Here is a 14,997-nt window from a genome sequence, read left to right as displayed (position 1 = left end):
TGTCTATCTTGAGGGTGGTTGCTGTATCTACCCACCCTCAGATGGTGTCTCCTGTGCAGCATGATGGTGGTGGTAGCCTCAGGTGGCATAACATGGACATGGTGGGAGTAGGTGGTGTACCCTCAAGTAGCATCTCAGCGACATCATGCGGGTGGGGTGATGTAGCCTCGGTTGGAGTCTCATGTCTATCTTGAGGGTGGTTGCTGTATCTACCCACCCTCAGATGGCGTCTACTGTACAGCATGGTGGTGTTGGTAGCCTCAGGTGGCATAAAATAACATGGACATGGTGGGAGTAGGTGGTGTACCCTCAAGTAGCATCTCAGCGACATCATGCGGGTGGGGTGAAGTAGCCTCGGTTGGAGTCTCATTTCAATCTTGAGGGTGGTGGTTTTATCTACCCACCCTCATATGGCGTCTACTGTGCAGCAGGATGGTGGTGGTAGCCTCAGGTGGCATAACATGTATATGGTGGGAGTAGGTGGTGTACCCTCAAGTAGCATCTCAGCGACATCATGCGGGTGGGGTGAAGTAGCCTCGGTTGGAGTCTCATGTCTATCTTGAGGGTGGTTGCTGTATCTACCCACCCTCAGATGGTGTCTCCTGTGCAGCATGATGGTGGTGGTAGCCTCAGGTGGCATAACATGGACATGGTGGGAGTAGGTGATGTACCCTCGGGTGGCGTCTCCGCGACATCATGCGGGTGGGGTGATGTAGCCTCGGTTGGAGTCTCATGTCTATCTTGAGGGTGGTTGCTGTATCTACCCACCCTCAGATGGTGTCTCCTGTGCAGCATGATGGTGGTGGTAGCCTCAGGTGGCATAACATGGACATGGTGGGAGTAGGTGGTGTACCCTCAAGTAGCATCTCAGCGACATCATGCGGGTGGGGTGATGTAGCCTCGGTTGGAGTCTCATGTCTATCTTGAGGGTGGTTGCTGTATCTACCCACCCTCAGATGGCGTCTACTGTACAGCATGGTGGTGTTGGTAGCCTCAGGTGGCATAAAATAACATGGACATGGTGGGAGTAGGTGGTGTACCCTCAAGTAGCATCTCAGCGACATCATGCGGGTGGGGTGAAGTAGCCTCGGTTGGAGTCTCATTTCAATCTTGAGGGTGGTGGTTTTATCTACCCACCCTCATATGGCGTCTACTGTGCAGCAGGATGGTGGTGGTAGCCTCAGGTGGCATAACATGTAGGGTGGGAGTAGGTGGTGTACCCTCAGGTGGCGTCTCAGCGACATCATGCGGGTGGGGTGATGTAGCTTCGGTTGGAGTCTCATGTCCATCCTGAGTGTGTTTGCTGTATCTACCCACCCTCAGATGTTGTCTCCTGTGCAGCATGATGCTGGTGGTAGCCTTAGGTGGCATAACATGGGCATGGTGAGAGTAGGTGGTGTACCCTCGGGTGGCGTCTCAGCGACATCATGCGGGTGGGGTGATGTAGCCTCGGTTGGAGTCTCATGTCAATCTTGAGGGTGGTTGCTGTATCTACCCACCATCAGATGGTGTCTCCTGTGCAGCATGATGGTGGTGGTAGCCTTAGGTGGCATAACATGGACATGGTGGGAGTAGGTGATGTACCCTCGGGTGGCGTCTCAGCGACATCATGTGGGTGGGGTGATGTAGCCTCGGTTGGAGTCTCATGTCTATCTTGAGGGTGGTTGCTGTATAAGCGTCAGTTGCACATTATCGTAAATATCATGAGGAAGGTTTTTGTGGTCCCAGGTGGTGCATCTTGGTCACTGTTGAGGTGGCTGTTGCAGCCACACACCGAGATTCACGTGCATTACAAGGGTGGTATTGCAGCAGCACTAAAATCTCATTACATCCTTAGGGTGGTTGTTGAAACCTGAGGTGCAGCTTCATTCATGTCCATCATGAGGGTGGTTATGGGTGGAGGGAAAAAGAGCCACATTCAAGGGTGGGGGAGGGGGAGACACTAGGCTCTGCAATGCACTCGTGCCACAGTTATGGGTGGGGGGAGAGCCACAGTAAAGGGTTGGGGGGGAGCCACAGTCAAGGTGGAGGGAAGGAGAGCCTCAGTCAAGGGTGGTGGAAAGGAGAGCCACAGTCAAAGGTGGAGGGAAGGTATCAGGGGTGGTAGAAAGGAGAGCCACAGTCAAGTGTGGTAGAAAGGAGAGCCACAGTCAAGAGTGGAGGGAAGGTGTCAAGGGTGGTAGAAAGGAGAGCCACAGTCAAGGGTGGTAGAAAGGAGAGCCATAGTCAAGGGTGAAGGGGAGGTGTCAAGGGTGGCAGAAAGTTGAGCCGCAGTCAAGGGTGGAGGGGAGGAGGGCCAGATTCAAGGGTGGTAGAAAGGAGAGCCACAGTCAAGGGTGGTAGAAAGGAGAGCCACAGTCAAGGGTGAAGGGGAGGTGTCAAGGGTGGCAGAAAGTTGAGCCGCAGTCAAGGGTGGAGGGGAGGAGGGCCAGATTCAAGGGTGGTAGAAAGGAGAGCCACAGTCAAGGGTGGTAGAAAGGAGAGCCACAGTCAAGGGTGGAGAGGAGGAGAGCCACAGTCAAGGGTGCAAGGAAGCAGAGCCACAGTCGATGGTGGAGGGAAGGAGTCAAGGGTGGTAGAAAAGAGAGCCACAGTCAAGGGTGGAGGGGAGGAGAATCACAATCGAGGGTGGTAGAAAGGAGAGCCATAGTTTAGGGTGGAGGGGAGGAGAGCCACATTCACGGGTGGTGGGAAGGAGTCCAACAGACAAGGGTGGATGGAAGGAGTCGAGGGTGTAGGAAAGGAGAGCCACAGTTAAGGGTGGAGAGGAGGAGGACCACAGACACGGGTGGTAGGAAGGAGTGCCACAGTGAAGGGTGGTGGGAAGGAGAGCCACAGTCAAAGCTGAAGGGAAGGAGTCAAGGGTGGTAGGAAGGATACTCACAGTCAAGGGTGGTAGAAAGGAGAGTCACAGTCAAGGGTGGTAGAAAGGAGAGCCACAGTCAAGGGTGGAGGGGAGGAGTCAAGGGTGGAGGGGAGGAGAGCCACAGTCAAGGGTGGAGGGGAGAAGAGCCACAGTCAAGGGTGGAGGGGAGAAGAGCCACAGACAAGGGTGCAGGGAAGGGGCACCACAGACAAGGGTGGTAGGAAGGAGCGCCACAGACAAGGGTGATAGGACTGTCACAATCAAGGGTGGTAGGAAAGAGTGCCACAATTATGGGTGGGGGGAAGGAGAGCCACAATCAAGGGTGGAGGGAATGAGTCAAGGGTGGAGGGAAGGAGAGCCACATATATGGGTGCGGTGGTGGGAAGGAGAGCCACAGTCAAGGGTGGCAGGAAGGAGAGCCACAGTCAAGTGTGGAGGGAGGGAATCAAAGGTGGTAGAAAGGAGAACCACCGTGAAGGGTGGAGGGGAGGAGGGCCACCGTCAGGTGCGGAGGGGGAAGAGCCACAGTCAAGGGTGCAGGGAAAGAGAGCCACAGACAAGGGTGGTGGGAAGGAGACCAACAGACAAGGGTGGTACGAAGGAGCGCCACAGACAAGGGTGGTAGGAAGGAGCACCACAGACAAGGGTGGTAGGAAGGAGCGCCATAGACAAGGGTGGTAGGACTGTCACTATCAATGGTGGTAGGAAGGAGTGCCACAGTTATGGGTGGGGGGAAGAAGAGTCACAATTAAGGGTGGAGGGAAGGAGTCAAGGGTGGAGGGAAGGACATCCACATTTAAGGGTGGCGGGAAGGAGAGCCACAGTCAAGGGTGGCAGGAAGGAGAGCCACAGTCACGGGTGGAGGGAGGGAATCAAGGGTGGTAGAAAGGAGAGCCACTGTGAAGGGTGGAGGGGAGTAGAGCCACAGTCAAGGGTGGAAGGGAGGAGAGCCACAGTAAAGGGTAATGGGAAGGAGAGCCACAGTCAAGGGTGGTAGGAAGGAGAGTCACAGTCAAGGGTGGTAGAAAGGAGAGCCACAGTCAAGGGTGGAGGGGAGGAGTCAAGGGTGGTAGAAAGGAGAGCCACAGTCACGGGTGGAGGGGAGAGGCACAGTCAAGTGAGCAGGGAAAGAGAGCCACAGTCAAGGGTGGAGGGGAGAGAGACACGGTAAAGGGGGGGGGGCATAGTCTAGGGTGGAGGGGAGGAGAGCAGGGGCGTTGCTAGGAGGGGGGGGTTAAGGGGGCTATAGCCCCTGGTCTTTTGGTTGTAGCCCCGGATAGAATCTCAGGAGCTACAGCCAAAATACTAGCTAGCCCCCAGTCCCAACAGTTCCGACATCAGCGTAGCCCCGGGCCTTTTCCAGACCTAGCAACTCCCCTGGAGGAGAGCCACAGTAAAGGGTGGAGGGGAGGCGAGCCACATTCAATAGTGATGGGAAGGAGAGCCACATTCAAGGGTGGTGGGAAGGAGAGCCACATTCAAGGGTGATGGGAAGGAGAGCCACAGTCAAGGGTGCAGGGAAAGAGAGCCACAGTCAAGGGTGCAGGGAAGGAGAGCCACAGTCAAGGGCGGTAGGAAGGAGAGCCACCGTCAAGGGTGGTAGGAAGGAGAGCCACAGTCAAGGGTGGTAGGAAGGAAAGCCACAGTCAAGGGTGGGGGGGTCACAGTCAAGGGTGGTAGAAAGGAGAGCCACAGTCATGGGTGGTAGGAAGGAGAGTCACAGTCATGGGTGGTAGAAAGGAGAGCCACAGTCAAGGGTGGAGGGGAGGAGAGGCACATTCAATAGTGATGGGAAGGAGAGCCACATTCAAGGGTGGAGGGGACGAGTGCCAGTCAAGGGTGGAGGGGACGAGTGCCAGTCAAGGGTGGAGGGGACGAGTGCCAGTCAAGGGTGGAGGGGGGGAGTCAAGGGTGGAGGGAAGGAGAACCACCTTCAAGGGTATAATGTGGTTGATGGGAGTCAAATGTGTAGGCAGTGAGTGACTGAAAAATCTGTCTCCTTTGGCAGCACAAGAAACCCAGAACTGGAGGGTGGTCAGCTAGGGTTGCTCTGAGCACCCACTTCCTAGTGCTGTTAACAAGCATCCTACCAGCACTCGGCACACATGTGTAAGTGGCTGTCAGGGTAGGCTACTCTGTAAAGCTCATGCACTTCACCATTTTAGTGAACATTTTGTGGGTCCAATACTTTAAATGTCTTAAAAATAGTACAAATACTGGAGAGTGATACAAAATAATTCAATGCATATGGTCTGACGAGATCACTGGGTTGTGAACCTGAGGCTACTACTGTTAAGGGGGTGGGGGTGAACCATGTACTCTTGACTGGTGGGTCCAGCACACAGCTCCTTCTGGGATCTGCCGGGTTCTGGGTGCTGGAACTAAAAGCATTAGTGACTTGTCCAATTGCTTGTCAAGAGTCGACATACCCGGGACAGCTCGGCTAAGGAGGAGTTCATATCTTGGTCGCTTGCAGAGATGGTCTGTCGAATGTCTGCGTAGTACCTGCAAGAGAAGGGACCACACTGTCAACACCGCTGCCTTGCAGCTAGACTCCACCACAGAGCCCCAGACTCTTCCCACTGTCTTACCTTTCCACCATCTGCTTGTAGCGAGGGATGTCTCGGGCGTAGAGCAGCTTGTTGATAGGAGAATCCTGAGGGGGTGCAAAGATGGAGAGGCCCAATGAGAAATACAAATCACGGGGTCAGTTGCCAAGACTTATAAATGGTAGAGTAATATTCCTGCAGAGTAGAGTGTGGAGGTTCAGGGCTTTATTGTGTTTTCTATGGTGCTACACCATGAACAAGCTTCTTCAAGCCAACAAGAGCATGAATGGTGGTGGAAGGGTGGGGAGCGGTGAAGAGGGCAGAGGTCTTTGTCCCAGCCAATGCAGTCATATTCTCCAGAATACCAATAGGCGTACCACACTACGTCAACTGTTCCAACAGTGATCATTAAATCCCAATTCTTAGGAGTTGGGAAGTTAGGTCATCCCCCCGGCCCTCATCGACCATCACTGGCTCCCACTACACGCAAGAATCACCTTCAAGACTTGTATCATCTATAAGGCTTCATGTCACCCACCTACCTTGCAGAGAAACTCAGCCTTTCCGGTGGACAGCACACAACCAGAAGCCAGGACATGTGCAGACTTGAAATCCACTGCTAACCTGGTGGCGCGACCACGCAGAGGATTCGTTAGGACCGGTGCCCGTAAACTGGCACCAAACCAAGAAACGAGGGAGGAGTGAATCCTCTGCTGTCAATGCAAGTGCCAAAGAGCAAAAGAACGCAGAGACGAGCTGATCCAGAGAACTGTTCCTACCCAATCCGGGGGAGTGGCAAGCTGTAGAGAACACCACCACTGCTGAAGAGACGCATCCTCCTTGTAGCAAACGGAGCAGCACTGAAGGTAAGCGGGTTGTCTAGGTTGGAGGGAGGACGGAGAGAGGAAAGCACAAGAGAAGGATAAAGGCCACGGGAGTCCGACAAACCAGAGTAGTATTAACCTTCACACGGATTACAGGAACCCACAAGAAGAAAGAGAGCCACAGGGAAAGAGGGTGTGTGAATACCCCAGAGTGTTACATGAGATATTGGGACCGAGGAACCCAAGGGAGCCTAAGAGGTCTAATAAACAAAGGGAAGAGCAGATATAAGGGCAGCATGGAGGCACCCAACACCAGAACAAAGTGGGGAGAAACCCACCCAAGTGATGGAGCGGGATCAGAAAGATATCTTGTCACCTCTAGAAATGTGGATACATTGTCTTTGCAGGAACTGAGACTTTTTATTGTTGAACTTGGGAAACTTGAAGAACTTTTGATTCAGGAACTGCTGAATAAGGAGAACCGTTAATTAGAGAGGCTGACAGGAAAAAGCCAAGTGAGGGTGAACCAGCACACAGGCACAGATCCAGAAGAACCTGTGGGCTAGAAGGCTTAGGGTTCCTGGTTGCGTGACCTGTAATGGGGAGACCGTGTGGTCCGACAACTGCGCCTAGACCGGGGATACCCTCCTTGTGAAAGCCAAAGAACTGTATCCGATAGCAATGGCAAGTAGTTGCAAGAGACTGCGGAAGTGAAGGAAAAGAAACCAATCTGTATGAACTGTCAAGAAAGCAGAAGGAGAGTAAAGTTGATCTGGAGCCGATTTTGAATATTGAGAAATTGAGACTAACTACAAGTTGACAAGTGGGAGTCTTTGGGAAGGGAACCTGAGACTTTCTGAACTTTCGTGATGTCTTGAGGAAGGGAACCTTGAGGCCCCTGTTTGGAACTTTATTGTCTTCTTGGGGAAAGGAACCCCGAGATCTCTTCAGGAACTGTGTCTTGGGAGGATGGCTCAGGGGCAACGCGCTCACCTTGGAAGCTAGATGACACAGGTTCTATCCCCGGCTCCGTGCTTAGGACACTCTGGGTATTAAGCATGTTATAAATAACCAGTTACAATGACTTGAGGAAGGGATCCCCAAGACTTTGTGGAATGGTCTTGAACTTGGGGAAATGGAGCTGGAAAGTCAGCCAGGAGCTGAAAGAAGCTCAGAACTTTATTTGGAACACTTTAGTTTATTGCCGACTTCCCTACACATTGTTCAGCTTTAGTTGTGAGGGCAAGTATAGGTTTTGGACACAGACAGACTTTTGTTGAATTTACTGACACAGACTTTCCTTAGTTTCTTTAGTTAGGGAAATCCCACCTTAGCATAGGGCAAGTTAGGCCTTACACCATCCTGACATATAAGTTAATAAAAGTATTTTCTTAGAATTTTGAATCTGTTGTCTTGCTTCATGATGCCTTCACAGAGGTCGGGATTGAATAATTGTTTTAGAAAATACAGAGGGACGAAAAACATCTTGATGATCTGGAAGTCTAAGAGAAACCTAAAGGAAAGCGGCATCCTGGGCACCACTGTTACCAAGCAACAGAGCACGGATGTCAATGCCTCTCCTGGTGGAAGAAGTGGCTATCAGGAAGGCAGTCCTTCACAAGAGTAGATTGAGGTTCAAAAAGGCCAAAAACTGGACAATACCTTAAGGCAAGACAAAACCAAACTGGTCTCCCCGGGAAGGTTGGTCTGCTACAAGCTGCTCTTCCGACTGACACCAAGTGTGAGAGAAAAATGCTTGGACCTAGATATTGGACCTAGGGAGTCAGAACAGTGAAGGTCCATTTTTCTGCAAGGGAAAGAGGCAAGGCACTCTGCCTCCTTCAAAGTTGTAATGTTTGACCTCCGAGGAAGAATCAGGCCACCCCTGGCACACTGAGGGCTCATGCTACTGCACAGTTGGGAGCAATAATTTAACCAAAACCACAGAAATCCTGCTGGAGCTATGAGCTTTGCAAATACTCTATCAAGATAATGACGTTCCAGTCCTCTTTGCATAGCAAGGCAATCATATCAACCTGTATGGAAAGCACGAACACCCAAGGCACAGGTTTCGCACCTCCTTCCCGCTCTATCGGACTAATATTCCCCAACTTCTCAACTCTCCTGACAGTCACACACAAGAAGGCTGCCAAAATGGAAGCGGCGCATTCGTCAAGGCCTCTTTACAGTAGACATTACATTACGTCAAACATCCGATTTTAAATAGGTACTCCCCATGTGTGTCAGTGCGTCAATGCCCCTGGGCTGCTTGCGCGCTATATAAATATAAATAAATAAAGGGGTACAGAGCACAGCGAACAGAGGCACACCCAAATACAATGTAGAAAATGGAAGACCAATTTTGGTGCATATGGGGATGAATCTTGTTCTTGCTAACGTTTTTTCTGGCACTTCTCATACTCCCACACACCCCACTTTGTAAATAGCGAGTCACTGAAAGCATTTGCTATGCATTCTTACACACCCTTCCCAATTTGTGGTCCGCGATGGTACAGGAGTCCATAAACGTCTGAGCGATGACTGAGAGAACTGCGTCCACGTTGTCGGACGCTTGAACGTCGAAAATGAATTGAGGGTTTTTGATGATGTTTATCCAGAAGCGAAGGGGCAGGCTGAGGAAAGCAAGAATACATGATTAGAATCAGGAGAGGGCCATGGGGCGACTGTGGGATGGGGGCACAGCTGAATACAAAGAAACCAGTTGAATGGTCACAATATCCAGGACGTTACTTACTTGTAACACTGATTCTGCCAAGGCTTGAATGGTCCCGGCTTCAGTCTCGATTACACTTTTAAAATCCCATATTGCCCCATTCCTAAGGAGCATCATATTCCAATTGCATCAATTATTAATATTAGTAGTTATATAGCACTTCTCGCCTGTGGGCCTCACCAATGGAGTTGATGAACACTTTCAATCAATTGTCAATATGACAAGGATGTGTTTATCCAAATGAAACAGAATAATTCTTACCTCGCTATTCCCACTTTTATGCTCAAAGAAGAACTATAGTCCATGTAGGCTAATGGACCTGAGCAATTTACGACTCTTCCCTTCCATAGTGAAAACAGACATTAGGAGTTAATGCTTTGTATGAATCTTAAATAAAGAACTAGTGCGATAGGGTCTGGAGCACTTAAAAGATCAGATAATAGCGTAGCATTCCTTTTCAATGGTGGCCCATCTCAGTTATGTATCTTTGCGTGGTCTTCTGATGAAAGTCACCTATTGGTCTCTGCTTTTATCCTTTTGTTCCACAATTGAGCTTATCTCCAGGTCAGATGCATCTGTAAGTGCCAGGCTATTATTGAAGTCTATGCAAAAAGGACAAGCATACTCGTACCTGGCACTTAAGGGGTTAAACAATGAATCCCCAAGTCAGTAGAATTCTATGAACAAGGGCAATTAAAAATCATTCTGCGCCAAGGACCATGAGGAGTGGTTCCTAAATCTACACGCACTTTTGAAGGCCACTTTTATTAATGATTATTTTGAAGAGAAGGCACAGTGTTGTGCTATGCTTCTGGAGCTCCATCTGAAAGCATGGCTGCTTAAAGAACTAGACTTTTCCCCAAATAAATCCCGTAGGACATTGATGACCAATATGTGGTGTGACCAGCCTACTTTGGCCCAGGAAGAGGGTTGACTGAATAGATGAGGGAGGCTTAATGAATAGCAATGCTAGTAGCTCAGCGGTGTACGCTGCACTTTATCAGATTGGATCCAATGTCACAAGGACATATATGTGGTTTCTATGGAAATGTATCTTGTTTGTTCTTACCTTTGAGCATTGACATTTCTTTCAAAACGTTATCATTATGTTCCTAGTAGTGTATTTAATTCTGGCCATATGTATAAAACACATACACATAATTAGGAAAATAATGTAACTTAGAGAAACATTTCAGGGAAGTTGTATGGCAAGGGGTAAGGTTGTTTGGACATTTGTACCCGTGATATGTTTCTGGGCGTTATTCATGATTTCTATTGTATGTATACTTGTACGTATGGTATGATATGACTATGTTAAGCTATGTTTTAATAATATGCTGTGAAAGATCACCACCATAGTGCTTTCAGTACTCCTAGGAGTGTCTGTGGATTGGCATAGTGCTTTCAGAGCACCTAGGAGTGTCTGTGGATTGGCATAGTGCTTTCAGAGCACCTAGGAGTGTCTGTGGATTGGCACAGTGCTTTCAGAGCCCCTGTGAATGTCTGTGGATTGGCACAGTGCTTTCAGAGTCCCTGTGAGTGTCTGTGGATTGGCATAGTGCTTTCAGAGCCCCTAGAAGTGTCAGTGGATTGGCATAGTGCTTTCAGAGCCCCCAGGAGTGTTTACGAATTGGCATGGTGCTTTCAGAGCCCCTAGGAGTGTGAACGGATTGGCATAGTGCTTTCAGAGCCCCTAAGAGTGTCCGTGGATTGGAATAGTGCTTTCAGAGCCCCTAAGAGTGTCCGTGGACTGGCACAGTGCTTTTAGAGTCCATAGGAGTGTCCGTGGATTGGCATAGTGCTTTCAGTGCCCCAGTGCCTTAAGTGGCACTACAAAATGAGCCAGGGCTCATCAAGGAGGCGTGGCCTAATGGCGGGGGTAGCCAGCTGGCCCATTAGGCCACGGCCCCCTGACAAGCTGTTGCTCAATGGGCTGCTGGCACCCCTGCCAGGCAGCCTTTTGTAGAGATCAGCACCCGTTCCCAAAAGAAAAGAGGGTGCTGATCTCTGCATTTATGTTCTAATGGCTTCCCTGGCAGGGGACAGCGCCTCGCATATTCAGCCTTAATGGTGCCGCTGCCCCTCGCTGGGGCCCTTTCACCATTAAAGCTGAAAGGGTGAGGCCGCTGGAAGCTGAGGCCCTTTCCTGAAGACGGAAACTCCTGTGAATGTGCGGGAGCTTCAGGATTTAGAACACAAGACCTCTGCTTCCAGCGGCCTCACGTTTTCTCCATAATGATGGCGCCAGCCCACAGGCATCTCTTTCTCGAGCGACAGATTCAGACTTTAGAAAAAAAGCCTTTTCGTGTAGTGGCCGGGGCTGCCAGGGCAGATAAGTGGGCCCCGGCAGGGCCCTGCCTCAAAACAAAATTTCGGAGACTGCCGGGGCCCGGCCCACTTAAAGCCCTGCAGAGCCCCTAGAAGTGTCCGTGGATTGGCATAGTGCTTTCCTCCAGGGGTATCCAGCCTGTAGTCCGCTGGAAGAAAGAAAATGATCAAGAGGAAGATAAGAGAATGCGAAGGCAGGAAATAGATGTTATGAACACACTGGTTGGAGGGAAGGAGGCAGTGGGGAAAGAATGGATTGCAAAACCATGAGTGCATGTCAGTGCAGTTAGTTGGACCATAGTTGCGTTCTGTTTTCAGGGCAGATCTGGAGAATTGTAACATAGTACGGAATGTGATGTTGGAGCGGGCCTCAAGAGTGAGCTTGAGCAATCCTAGATGTTTGGAGGCTCATTTTGCCCGAAATCTCTATACGTTGCACCACAGGTCAAACTCCATTTCTGGGTCTGCCTATCCTGAGCCAAGAGTGGCTGGAATTTGGTTTAAAACCATGTGCATCGGTATGCCGGCCTACCTGGTGGTCAAACTAAAAATACCAGGCAGCACACCATTGTCTCCCAGTAAGACCTGCACTAGACTGGAAACATGGGAACATAGTCCATCTCACGCTAGGGTCCAATACTCTGGAACTCCATCCCAGTGATAACCAGGACTGCTCCATGTCGCCATCAGTTTAGGAAAGAACTTAAGACCTAGCGCTTCAAACAGCGCTTTGATGTTACCTAGATTCTGGCTATCTTGTGCACACCCCCATCCATGTATGGTCTTCACATTGATCCCCACCTCTCTCTATCTCACCACATTTCTCTTACTGCCAGATCTTGCCGCTTTCACCTTTATAAACATCTGTAAAATTCGACCCTTCCTAACCTTTCACGCTACTAAACTCTTAATCACCTCCCTCATCTTCTCCAGACTTTTCTACTGCTCCACTCTTTTCTTTGGACTCCCCTCCACTCACCTCTCCCCCCTCAAATCCGTCTACCACTCTGCCATCCGCTCCCTCTGCCTTCTCTCCCTCACGACTCCATCTCCTCTTCTCTCACCTCTCTAGGCTGGCTCTCATTTCACTCCCAGCTCAAATTCAAGTTCCTCTGTCTAGTCTACAAATCCCTCTATGGTCATGCCCCTCCCTACCTATCCTCCCTTCTCACTTTCTATACTCCTTCTCGTTCACTCCGCTCTGCTTACCTTTTCCTACTCTCTCCTCCTCCTCCACCCTGCGCCCCTTCTGCTCTTTCCAATTACTCACTCCTTTCCACTGGAACCACCTTCCCCTCTCCATCCGCTCCTCTCCCCCCTACCCCACTTTCCACACTTCTCTAAAATCTTATCTCTTCAATTCACCTCCCTAACTCCTTTATGCTTCCTTTCCTACGGCTGTTTCTACCACTACCCACACCTCCTACTCCCTCACTAACCTTCATCTCTCTCCACTCATGCGTAACCTCATCAATAATGTAAATTGTTCCTTGTACTGTTTTCTGGTTTTGATTCAATTGTTATGTAATGCTTGTTGTATTTTGCGTGTTCCTCTTGTAAAGCACTTTTGTGTAAAGCGCTATATAAAATGTAATAAACACTAAATACTAAATGTATAGATTTTCTACTGTGATAAAGGGACTCCTGAGAGAGACCAATGGCAGCCAGTGAGAGCAGGAGAGCCTAAGAATCCAGGGAACGGGCCACTAGAAGGGTTTCCTGAGAGGAGAGGTGTCCATGGCAGCCAGTGGCTTTAAGGAAACAAGAAGGGTCTCCTGAGAGGTGAAGATGTGGAAATATCTGTTAAAAATGTAATATGGCAGTTTTGTCTATGGTTCACAACAGAAAAGCCTGTTGTCAAAATAGCACATAAATAGCAGCAAGTGGTGTCCCTCCCCCCCTGACCTCAGGCTAAGGATAGAAAGTAACACATGTTGAGTCTCTCCCTGCATGTCTTTATTTGTTCTTCACTACACTTACCAAAATGTCTGCTCACCCTGCCAGTGATTTATCTTCCAAGGACCCTGTGTTATATACGTGTCATGCTAACACAGCTGAAAAACTGTATTTAAAGAGCAAAATATTGTAAGTAAGTCAGAGAACACAAGCAAAACATATGTTGTCACTTCTCTCCGCTCGAGTGCTTTGTTTGATGTTAATAAATGTATCTACGTGACTTTTATTCTGTGACGGTGTCTCATTCGTGGTTATATGTTCCAGGCTCGAGAACCTTTACGTTATGATATGATATGATATATGTCATTTATAATGTGTCTGTACACAAGTGTTTCTAAGCGCGACAAGACAAGGCAGGGGAGGGGAGACAAGGGAGGACAAAACAAATGATATGACTAGGCCTTGTGTCATTCAGATCGTGCAAGTGCAGGGGGAAGGGCGAGGAGAAGTGGCAGCGGGAGGGATGGGGGAGTGCAGTGAGCGGAGCTCAAGAAGTGCTGCTGGAGTAGCCGACTCTGCATAAGTGCAAGGATGCAAGGGACTGTAGGGTTGCAGATAGTCCCTAAGTGAGCAGTAGGTTTTGAGGCATTACTGGTGGTTAAGGAGCTTGGTATCTATTAAGTTCAGACGGTGGCCCAGTAACCATTTACCGGAGCAGCCAGTGCATCAGCACGGGAGAGAGAGAAAGTACAAGCAAAAAGGAAGGTCTTGAGTTGCTTACGGAACCGTAGGTGGTCCTGCTCAAGTTTGAGAGAGGCAGGGAGGATGTTCCAGAGGGAGACACCAGCCGAGGAGAGAGATATGCCTTCCAATCGCTGCCTGGAGAAGCGTCTGACCCTCAGAGAGTTGGAAGTGGATGCGTGGAGGGCTCGAGAAGGAAGATGCTTGGGAAGAGAGAGTTGGGTGTAGTGAGGTCCCCGGACCCAGAAAAACTTCTGGACAAGGCAGAGGGTCTTGAACTTGATCCTAGCAGCCACTGGAAGCCAATGGAGAGATATCAGGGCTGGAGAGATACGATCCCTGGGTATGAGCCCAAGGAGGAGTCTTGCATTCCTGTTCTGGATAAGTTGTAAAGGTTGAAGAGTAGAGGCAGTTAGATTCAGAAAGAGGTTGTAGCAATAGTTCAGCCTAGAGAGGACCAGGGCTCTGCAGACAGTGAGCTTCTGGGAGAAAGTGAGAAAATGCAGAATCCCTCTGAGGAGGTGCAGCTGGTAGTGGGACTTCTTAGAGACGTCTGTGATGTGAGGAGAGAAGGAGAGGGTGGAGTCGAACATGATGCCATGGTGTGTGGCCTTGCAGGTAGGCACAGGTAAAGGGCCCACAGAGGGCAGCAATCAGGGCTCTGGAGACAGTGAGCTTCTGGGGGAACCTTCTCTGAGCCCCTTTACCAGGGGCTTACAGCTTTACTTTAATGTGCTTCTTTTAGCAAGGATCCTGTGGCTGCCAGTGGGAGCAGGACCACTAGAAAGGTCTCCTGATTGGAGAAGGCTGATGGCTGCCAGTGGGAGCAGGACCACCAGAAAGGTCTCCTTATGGGAGAAGGCTGATGGCTGCCAGTGGGAGCAGGGCCACGAGAAGAGTTTTCTGAGAGGTGAGGGGTCCATGGCTGCCAGTGGGAGCAGGACCACCAGAAAGGTCTCCTGATAGGAGAAGGCTGATGGCTGCCAGTGGGAGCAGGGCCACCAGAAAGGTCTCCTGATAGGAGAAGGGCTAATGGCAGCAAGTGGGAGCAGGGCCATG

General features: G+C 50.1%; 1 protein-coding gene across 5 annotated transcripts in view; it reads right to left on the bottom strand.

Moving 5' to 3' along the window:
* The window catches only part of PLXNB1 (plexin B1), an 830,120-nt gene that overhangs the window by 18,698 nt on the left and 796,425 nt on the right, over positions 1 to 14,997 (bottom strand). For all 5 annotated transcript variants that reach the window (XM_069643229.1, XM_069643227.1, XM_069643226.1 and 2 more), the window contains 3 exons: positions 8,725 to 8,872; positions 5,458 to 5,522; positions 5,296 to 5,371 (listed from right to left, as the gene is read on the bottom strand). In XM_069643229.1, the coding sequence (XP_069499330.1) occupies positions 5,296 to 5,371; positions 5,458 to 5,522; positions 8,725 to 8,872 (289 nt within the window). The remainder of the gene's footprint in view (positions 1 to 5,295; positions 5,372 to 5,457; positions 5,523 to 8,724; positions 8,873 to 14,997) is intronic.

The sequence above is a fragment of the Ambystoma mexicanum genome, chromosome 2p (assembly GCF_040938575.1).
Source record: "Ambystoma mexicanum isolate Mex_15411 chromosome 2p, UKY_AmexF1_1, whole genome shotgun sequence".
Taxonomy (NCBI): Eukaryota; Metazoa; Chordata; class Amphibia; order Caudata; family Ambystomatidae; genus Ambystoma; species Ambystoma mexicanum.
Note: the sequence above shows the minus strand (reverse complement) of the source record. Positions and strands in the feature narration are given on the sequence as shown.